This window comes from Heterocephalus glaber, unplaced genomic scaffold, assembly GCF_053883595.1.
Source record: "Heterocephalus glaber isolate CG9 unplaced genomic scaffold, H.glaber_assembly_v1.0 deba00001509, whole genome shotgun sequence".
In the NCBI taxonomy this organism is placed as follows: Eukaryota; Metazoa; Chordata; class Mammalia; order Rodentia; family Bathyergidae; genus Heterocephalus; species Heterocephalus glaber.
In genome coordinates this window covers 5,544,551-5,554,604 of record NW_028258325.1, presented here as the reverse complement: position 1 = coordinate 5,554,604, position 10,054 = coordinate 5,544,551, and the positions used below count along the sequence as shown (strand labels likewise).

Below are 10,054 nucleotides of genomic sequence, written 5' to 3'. Positions count from 1 at the left end.
AGAGGAGGGAGCCCATTTATTTTGGTAGAAAGGAAAAAGGATTGATTCAAAGCCACCTCTAAGGAGATCAAATCACCATCTCACCGTGTGCACGTGGGCATCGTCCTCCTTCCTGTGGAAAGGAAACGGCCTCTCGGGGACACCACTGCATGTTCTGTCACCGCTTTGGAGCTGAGGAGAGGAGGGAGTGCTGGTCATGTGCTCAGCAGGAGTTAAGTTTGCAGAAGTTGCATATCTCTAAAAGAAAAACTAACTTCTCAAGTTCTGTTTTGAGATACTGGTTACAGAAGCAGCAAGACCAGTCAGGAAGATCCTGGAACATACTTTGGATATCTTGTGTCGCCCAACCCTGGGAAGCAGGTAGGCTTGTTTATCATCTGCCCTCATAGAGAAGGAACAGGGAGGTTACACAACACGCCCAAGATCACCAGCTCTCGGAGCCTGAGGCTCACGGTTCCAGGCATCTGGACTTGGTCCAGGAGGTCTGGCCGTAAGGTGGAAGAGGCTGGCCCTGCCCATGTCTTGCTCTGTTCTCAGAGGGAGCCTTGGAGGGAACCTCAGCCCAACCTCCGCCTCCGTTTTCCCACTGGTAAATGTGGATAAAAATACTGCTCCCCTCCTAGGGTGGCTTCCAGGGACTCCCCTGGAAGTAAGTTCTTGAACTTAAAGTTCCTTCCCCAGGTAAGCACACAGTGCCTGGTGGGAGTGGATGAGGCTAGGCTGCTGTGTTGGCCCTGGACACCCTTTGGGATGGCCAGGGGCCCCCAGGATGCACGGGGTGAGGACCCTCAGACTTTAAGAGGAAAGGGGAGGAGGAGCGCAGACTGTGAGCTCTGTGACCTTGAGCTCAGCAGACTGACAGGGCCCGGGCACCCACAGCAGGGGCGCAGGCCCTGGGTCCTGGACTTAGGGAAGTGAAGACATAGGGGAGAGACCCAGGCTTGGGAAACAGGCAAGTCTGAGTTCGAATCCCACCTCGCCTCTGTCCTTGCATTGTGACATTGGTCTATTATCCATGCTGTCCTTGCTCACTTCTGGGGCTCAGGATGGCACCTGCCAGGAGAGCAGAGGCCAAGCAAGCACAGAAGGTGAGCCAGGTCCAGGCCTCCTTCCTCCTGAAGACCCAGACTAGGGTGCTGGGGTGTGGCCTGGCCGCACCTCCCCTCACAGAAACCCAATCCCCCCACCCAGTTTTCCTTCTCGCTCTACAAAAATGGGAAGGAAAACGAGGATGTCTGATACACACAGTCTCCAGCATGAACTTCGATCTGTGCAATTCTTTTTTATTTTTACTATTAATTATTATTTTGTGCAATTCTTTTTTTAACCTGACTCTTAGGAGACAAAAATAGGCTTGCCAATGAAGTTTTAAAAATTATGATTGGAAGAAAACATGCCAGATAAAAGGGGTTCAGATTCTAATGCTTGCTTTCTCTGGGTCCCTGCTCCTTCGAGGCAGCTCCTCTGACCCCGAGCAGAGGGCTGACACACACCTCCAGGGGACTTCAGTGGCCAGCTGTAGGACAAAGACCATGAGCTAAACTGGTGAGTTGAAACCGAGGCCTTTTGTTTCATGCACAAGCTCCTAAAATTCGAAAAGTAAGAGACGTGGTCAGGAGGACTCGTGGGGGAACTTATTTGGGGACGATGAGACACATCCTTACTAAAAGGCCACCGGGAAGGGAAGGGGCAGGGACCCTCGGGGTTCATGGGCAAGTTCCCCCCTGCATGTCTTCCTGGGGCTTCCGTGGGGGTGACTGGCCAGCAAGGACTCAGGACATCCTTTCCCAGCCAGGAACCCCCAGCTCTGTGCTCTGCACTGCTCCGGTTCCAGGATGAAAGTGGCGATAATTTCAAGAGCAGAGCCTGGGGAAATGTTCACCTCATCTCCAGGCAGGTGCCTCACCCTGCCCTCCCACACTGCACTTATTTTAACTGTAAACTATGCAAATCACTGTTTTGGAAACGGTAAAAGTGTTTGATTGCATGACAGTGACCAGTGCTGCCCCGGATCCGAGGGTTGCACAGGACTGGGCTCTGGGAACGGTTCAGCCATCCTTGGTTGTGCTTTGCGTCTCATCATGAAGCTTTCATGGAGCACTTTGCATAAGCTGGCTGCTGCTGGCTGCTGAGTTACCGCACTGATCAAGATGACCAGCAGCCTGGGGCAGCAGAGTCCCGGGGAGGGTAAGACACCCTGACACCACATTGTCAGACGTGAAGATCCAAGTAAGGGCTAGAGTGAGAAGGGTAGGTGTGGTCAGGATGTAGACTGTCCTCCCTCCCAGTGCTGGGAAGCCACCGACTGAATCCTCAGGCAGGGGGGGCAATGGGCCTGGGCCTGGGCCTGGGCCTGGGGTGGGGTGGGGTGGCCACGTGAGAGCAGACAGAATTGAGACACAGCCTGGATGCAGAATCAATGAGTCGCTGAAATGCACGAGGCTGAAAGGGAAGCGCAAGGAAGCAAGGGTGATGCTGAGGATGCTAGCTGAATAGGAAGCTGCTGGGGCTGTTTACTGAGAATCTGGCTCAGTCCTGGGGCAGGGAGGGGAAAGTCTGGGGTACACTCAAGTGTCTGGGACGTCCCAAGTGGTACTGTCAGGTCCACAGTGGCAGTCAGGGCTGGAGTTCAGAGGAGCTGTCTGCACCAGACATTTTTGGACCATATTTTATCCCAAGTAAATGGAAAATGCTTCTGATCCTCCCTTCTGATTGGTTTGGGGAAATATCCACTGTCCAATCAGTAGCAGAGGCCAAGTTAATCTGCATGCACCAAGGAGAGCCGTCCCATCAGGCAGCTGCAGTTGAGCTGCTTCTGAGTCGAGTTCCTCAAGTGTCAGCGTCTTCCACAGTGATGTGAGGGACATGCAGGAGGACATGCATCCCATGTGTGTAGGGTCAGACTGGTGAACCACATGGGATATTACAGAGGCCTTCATCCTGGAGGTGCCAGGACTCTCAGGGTGGCAGTGACCTCAGTGCCCTCCTGGGACATGACATTATCTGTCACTCACTGTCGGGGTAGGAGGTGGAAGTGCTGGGCTCAGTTGGCCTTTCCTGCTCTAACAGCTCTTACTCTGCAGGTCAGGGGCCAACATGATGGCTCTGCTAAGGGCTAAGTGTGTCCTTCCTAAATATATTTAGGACCCAGGGAAATGACTGCAGGGTAGCTTTATGGCCTCAGTGCTCCCACTGTGGGCCAGAACTCTTTACCTGCAGCCTCCTTTATGACAACAGCATGGAATCACAATGATGCTCTGAGTCCCTTAATACCAGCATCCACATCCATCCGGGCCCTGTGTCCAGCAACCCTTGAAGCGTCTGACCCCTGCTCCCCCAGTGTGTGGTCACTGGAGTGAATGGCCATCAGGTCTTTGGGGTAGTCAGTGAGAGTCACCACTGTGTCTATCTACTGTTCTATCTGAAGGCAAAGGGACCTGTCATTTGTTCCCCTGTGTCTGGCAGTCATTGGCTGACCTAGGGGTTGGTGGCCTGTCCAACAAGGTACTCCTAATGGTGGGACATTCCTGTGGGTGAAGAGACAGGGTGACACAATCATCAGCGACACTCGTAGCAGCTGGGGAATGAGTAGGGTGTGGGTGTGTGGGATGAGAACGGAGTTTTAGAGAGGTCTCATTGGCATTCACCAAGCCATGACCCAAGAGCCAAGGTACACAGGGAGGCTGAGGGTAGGAAAATAAAGGAGGCTCAAGAGATATCATGCAGAGTGAGGCTTCAGGCACATGAGGAATGAGTGTCAGCCAGGCTTCTCCAGAGAAATGATACCAAAGGGGAAGATGTGTGTATGAGATGTGATCACAAAATAAGGCGAATGCTTATATTAGAAATGACTACAGTAAAAGACACTGCATTAATCTCCCTCAAAATCCTCCCCCTTGCTTGGAATACACTTCTCCCATCATTCTTGCCACTTTCTGAAGCCATTCTGAAAGTCCTCTTTCATGAATGTCTTTTCATGGCCGTCTCAATGTCCTGAATTGAATTCTGCCAAATAAAAACATGATGGTGTATCCTCAGCCACCTTACTGGATCTGGCACCATAATGTTGGGGCAGAGCTGAGCAGCTCTGAGCTGTAGCTAAGGGTTACAGCTCAGTGTTGCAGTCAAGTGCCGCAGCCCTGTGTTTATAGCTCAGTGTGGCAGCTCTGGGTCACGGCTCTTATTCTTTGAAGACTCGAGAATCTGATGGTCAGTTGAAGAGGTTTAGATAAGCCTCTTATTAAGCCAGTGAGCCCCAGTGGGCTCAAAGGAGTCTGATCACTTTACCAGAAATGAGAGCCTCCTTATACAGAGATCTATAGGGTGGGCGAGCATGCTCAATGAAGCAGGTGGGTGGAGTTACAGAACATTCCTGAAGCACAGGGGCAGAGTTACAGAACATTCCTGAAACACATGCTGTGTGAGCATGCTCACTGAAGCAGAGGGGCGGAGTTACAGAACATTCCTGAGAGGGGGCGGGGCTTAACAGAACACTCCTGAAAGGTCACACAGTTCGGTCACAAACCATTTTGATACATTGGGCAGGAGCCCAGCAGCACAAACTTACATTTCCAAAACAGAACAGTCTGTGGGGAAAAAATGGCGGCAAGACACAGGCCTGTGTTATCGTACAGCACTTCTCTGTCCACACAGCTTCTGACTCTTCCCCAAAGTAAAAATGGCCATGAAAGGTAAACATTTTGAATAAACTCTGGACATTGAGGCAGCCACAGCAGTGCAACTAAAGGCACTCATGGAAAAGGAATTCTAGATGGCTTCAGAAAATGGCAAGAATGATGGGAGATGTCCATACGAAGCAAGGCGGGATGTTTTGAGGAGAATTCATGGCAATGTGTCTTTTAAAAATTTGAGCGTTCGTGCATGTTTTAATCACACCTTGTGTATACATAGATTTATTTTAAAAAGCTTGTTCCTATGATCACAGAGGGTGACAAGTCCAAGATCTACAGGTAGCTGACTTGGAGGCCCAGGAGAGTGAACGGTGTAGTTCTAGTCCGAGTCCAAAGGCCTGAGAATAGGGGGTTCCCACCTGAGGACCGGGAGCCTCAAGACCCAGGAAAAGCTGATGTTTCAGTTCAAGTCCAAAGGCAAGGAATGAACCAATAATTTCTTAGCTCACGAGCAGTCTGGCCACGGGAGCTCCTTATGTGGGAAGGATTGTTTGGGTGATTTTTTTATTCAAACCTTCAACTCAGTGGCCAAAGCCCACTCACACTGGGTTCATTCCTCTTCCAACCAATTCAAATAGTAGCACATAGCATTCAGAAGCAACCTCAAGGCAGAAGAGAGAGAGGAGAGTTGGGGCCACCCAGGTTTGGGACTCTACAAGAAAACTACACAGAAGGAGTTTAGGATATTGGCATGGACACTGACTTAAAATCTGGGGGCTGACTCAGAGGGTGAGAACAGTGAGGGCTGGTGGACTTGGGAGAAGTTCAGGGGACCAGTCACAGATGGAGCAGGCAGAAAGTGAACATTCATAATTTTCTGGGGCTCTCGTGGCAAAAGAACACTTAGCCAAGTGGCTTAAAACAGCAGAAGTACAAATTTCTCTCACAGTTCGGGAGGCCAGAAGTCCAAAACCAAGATGCGAGCAGGACCCTGCACCCTCTGGGAGGAGACCCTGGGTAGAACCCTTCCTGGCCTGTACCAGCATCTGTAGGGTGTGGTGGTGCCTGTGGGTGCTTGGTCCTGTGGTCTGGTTATGTCTTCCCAAAGGCCGATGGTCCTCAGCCCATGGGTGGCACTACTGGGAGGGGACGGAACTTTAAGAGGCGGGGCCTGGTGGGAAGACATCCCATCACTGGGAAAGGCCAGGAAGAGGATGTTGCACCTGGCTCCTCTTCCTCTCTCTCACAGCCTGGCCATGAGACAAACAGTTTGGCCACACGCTCCGCCATGCTATGCCATCTTGACACAGGCACAAAAGCAGCATGGACTACAGCTCCAAAATGGTGAGCCAAGAGAAACATTTTCTCTCCATAAGGTGGCTTCCCTCGGGTATTTGTTGCAGTGATGGAAAGCTGCCTGACACAGTTGGCCTCCTTTGGCTTACAGCTGCCTACTCCAGCCTCCTCCTCTGTCATCACATGAACCCTCCAGCATACTGGGTTAGGGCCCACCCTGAGGGCTTTCCCTTAACCTGATTACCTCTGTAGGGACCCTATTTACAAGGAAGGTACTGAATTCACTCAAGGGGACTGAATGTAGGACTCATTGCTTTGAGGAGACAGTGGAACCCTTAATAAACATACACCCTCAGCATCATAGTTTATCATGTTGTAAGGAAAATTAAACAATGATTAAATCATCATGTATGAAAAAGAGACTTCTAGAAGAGAAAAGCATGGCAAATATTGCTTCCTATAGTGGATGGGTCACTATTACTCTCTTGCTGGTCTTGAGACAGCAAGAACTTCAAACAGACATCAGGGGGCAGGTTCAAGGTAGAGCCATCCTGAACTGGAAGATTCTGATACATCAGCATTCTTCTACCTGGAACAATTCCAAACAAAAGTAGTTATGCCACAAGCATAGGAGGCTTCTGAGTCATAAATTAAATGCCACTCTTGGAGGCAGCAACACAGAATGTGTTAATTATTACTGAGAGGTGGGAACATGTCACCGCTCCTTCACTCAATGGTCCTCGCTTGGATTTTGCCACATTCCTGCCCAAAGACAGAACGCAGTTGCCTTTGTATATAACTAGCTCTTAAAGAGATATCCTCATTTCTTCCACTCTTCTTTATTATGATATAAATGTATGACATTAAATTTATCTTCTTAACCACTTCGATGTGTGAAATTCACTAGTTTTGAGTATGTCCACGTTGCTTTGTTATAGATTTCAAAACCTTTCTGATCTTGCAGTGCTGAAACTGGGCATCTTCTAGACCAGTGGTGGCGAGCCTTTTAGAGACTGAGTGCCCAAACTGCAACTCAACACCCAAGGGTCAGCACTGCAATTAAACCTGAATACTGAGGTTTTAGTTTAGAGAAAACAACTCCTACATTAACATCTTTTGTCTTAACAGAAAAACACAATAAAACACGTCCCACAGATTTGTCACCACTGCTCTAGGCCCCAATTCCCCCTTTCCTCTTCCCTCATCCTTTGTGGATCACTTTTTTACTTGTTATGATTTAGATAATTTAAATGAGTGAAATTTATATGAGTGAAAGACAGTATTTGCCTTTTTGTGATTAGATCATTGTTCTTAGCCTAACTTCTTTGATGACCATTCATGCTGTAGTATGTGACAGAATTTTCTTCCTCCTCCTCCTCTTCTTCTCCTCCTCCTCCTCCTTTTTTCTTTTATATAGGGGATTGAACTGAGGGATTCATGATTGATAGGCAGGTGTCGTGCCACTGAGCTACCTCCCTGGCCCAGATTTCCCTCTTTTTATTTATTTATTTTTTGTGTGTGGTACCAGGGATCGAACTCAGGTCCTTGCACTTGCGAGGCAGGCAGTGGAACCACTGAGCTAAATCCCTGGCCCCAGATTTCCTTCTTTTTAAAGGCTGCATGATATTCCATTTTTACTTATATACCATGTTTTCTTTATCCATTAATTAGCCGATCCACATGCAGGTTGCTTCTACCTCTTAGCTATTGTGAATAATCCTGTGATGAACATGGGTGTGCAAATATCTCCTTGATATACTGCATTAAATTAACTAAGTGAGACTGCTATATTATATGGCCAATTTTTAATGTTTTGAGGAATTTACATGCTGTCTCCAATAATAGCCCCAATATTTTACATTCCCACCAACAGTGGATAGGGGTTTAACTTCTCCATATCTTTACCAACACTACCCATTTTCTATTCTTTCTATAGTGGCCATCCCGATGGTGTGAGATGATGTCACATTGTGGTTTTAATTTGCATTTCCCTAAGGATTGGAGGAACTTTTTATTATTTATTTATTTATTTATTTATTGGTACAGTAAGTCCCTGACTTACAAACAAGTTCCGTTCCAGGAGAGCGTTCTAAGTCGGATTCATTCATCAGTCCGCCAAAGTGAGTCTTATACACCTTTGATGCAAATATACAATGTAAAACAGTAAAAAGCTGTCAGACACACACACACAAAGTCACAACTGTGCTGTACTGCTGCACACTCACACACTGGACAGCGCGTGCACAGCAGCACAACTGTGACAATGCCTGGCAGACACATGGGCTACTTCTGCTATCTATCTGTTTGCATCTGCAAATGTTTGTAATGCGAGGTCTGTTCATTTATGTGAAAGTTCGCAACTTGAATATTGGTAAGTTGAGGACTTGCTGTACTAGGGATTAAATTCAGAATCTTCTAACTGAGCTACATCTCCAGCACTTTCTTCTTCATTTTGACCCAGGATCTCATTAAGTCCCTAAATTGCCCAGGCTGGGTTGGATCTTGCAGTCCTCCTGCCTCAGCCTATCATAGTGCTGAGATTACAGGTGGTCACCACCATGCCCAGCTTTGAGCATCTTTTTGTGTGCTTACTAGCAACCTGTTATCTTCTTTGAAAAAGTGTCTATTGAAGTCTTTTGCCTATTTTAATATTACATTTTTGTTGTCTTTGAGTTGCAGAAATTTCTTATGTATTCTGAATATTGACCTATCAGATACACCTTGCAATTATTTTCTGTTGTTCTGTAAGGTACCTTTCACTCTGTGACTCTTCTGATGCACAGACATTTGGGGTTTAATGTATTCTCTCTCATTTGTCATTTTGTGTTTTGTTTCCCATGCTCTTGGCACAATATACAAGAAATCATTGCCAAATTCAATGTTCTGAAGCTTTCTCTCTATTTTTTAGAAGCTCTATGGTTTAAGGCCATATATTTGGATTGTTAACCAATTTTGAGATAATTCTTGTATGTGCTATGAGGGAAGAGTCCAACTTCATTCTTTTCCATGTAGATACCCAGTTTTCCCAACACCACATGTTGAAGGACTTTCCCTTCCCTCCCTTCTCCTTGTGGGAAATAATTTGGCCATGTGTGGAAGGGTTTGCTTTGTCCTCTTTTCTGTTTCATTGGTCTGCCTATCCATATGTCCATCCATCCATCCGTCTGTCTGTCTATCTATCTATCTATCTATCTATCTATCTATCTATCTATCTATCTGCCATTGCCACTTTGTCTTTGTTACTGTTGTTTTACAATATGTTTTAAAATCAGGGAGTGTGAGGCACCCAACTTTGTTCTTTTTGAAGATCATTTTGGCTATTCAGTCTTCCTTGTGATTTCATGGAACATTTAATATGCATTTTCCTATTTCTGCTGAAAGTACAACTGGAATTTTGACAAGGATAGCAGTAAATCTGTACATTGCTTTGGACAGTTTGGCCATTTTAACAAAGTAACCCAGGAGCATGAGATAGTCTCCATTCCTTTCTGTCTTCTTTAATATATTTTAGCAATCTTTGGTAGTTTGCAGTATTCAAGTCTCTCACCACCTTGGTTAAATTTATTCCTAAGTATTTTATCCTTTGCAATGCTATCATAATTGGGATTGTTTTCTTAATTTCATTTTTGGACTGGTCATTGTCAACATGGGAACACAACTGATTTTTGAGTGTAGATTTTGTATCCTGAAGCTTTGGTGAATTCCTTTATTCTAAAAGTTTTTTTAGATGGAATCCTTTGGGAGTTCCACATGTAAGATCATATCATCTGTGAACAGATACAATGTTCTTTTCCAGCTCCTTTGTCTTTTTTCTCTTTCTTTTCTTTTCTTTTCTTTTGAGACAAGTTCTCACTAAGTGTTAAATTGCCAAGGCTGGACAAGTCTCCAGCCCTTCTGCCTCAGCCTCCCAGAGTTTTACTTGTTTTGATACGGAAGAGTTTTAGATAACTTAATAGATTGAATATTAAGGTAGTTGTAGAAGCAAAATAAGTAATGTGTTCTTTTAAGATTTGCTTTTCCTTTAACTCCTTGTTTAAGGTGAAGATTATCTGACTCTAACCAGTAACTTCATTAACCTAACAAAGTTACCATGCCAGGGTGAATTTATGATGTATATGGCCTATCTT

At 46.3% G+C, this 10,054-nt stretch overlaps 1 protein-coding gene across 18 annotated transcripts in view; it reads left to right on the top strand.

Moving 5' to 3' along the window:
• The first annotated feature begins 16 nt into the window (after positions 1–16).
• Slc2a9 (solute carrier family 2 member 9) overlaps positions 17–10,054 on the top strand; it is a 205,138-nt gene continuing 195,100 nt past the window's right edge. For 3 of the 18 annotated variants that reach the window (XR_015441268.1, XR_015441269.1, XM_087187347.1), the window contains exon 1: positions 141–360. Coding sequence is in view for 12 of the 18 variants with exons in the window: in XM_087187347.1 (XP_087043473.1) it covers positions 150–360 (211 nt within the window). In the remaining 6 variants the exon portion in view is untranslated. Of the gene's footprint in view, positions 361–1,455; positions 1,546–10,054 lie in introns of all 18 variants that reach the window. The other 15 variants (XM_087187357.1, XM_087187352.1, XM_087187348.1 and 12 more) reach the window with 13 other exon arrangements.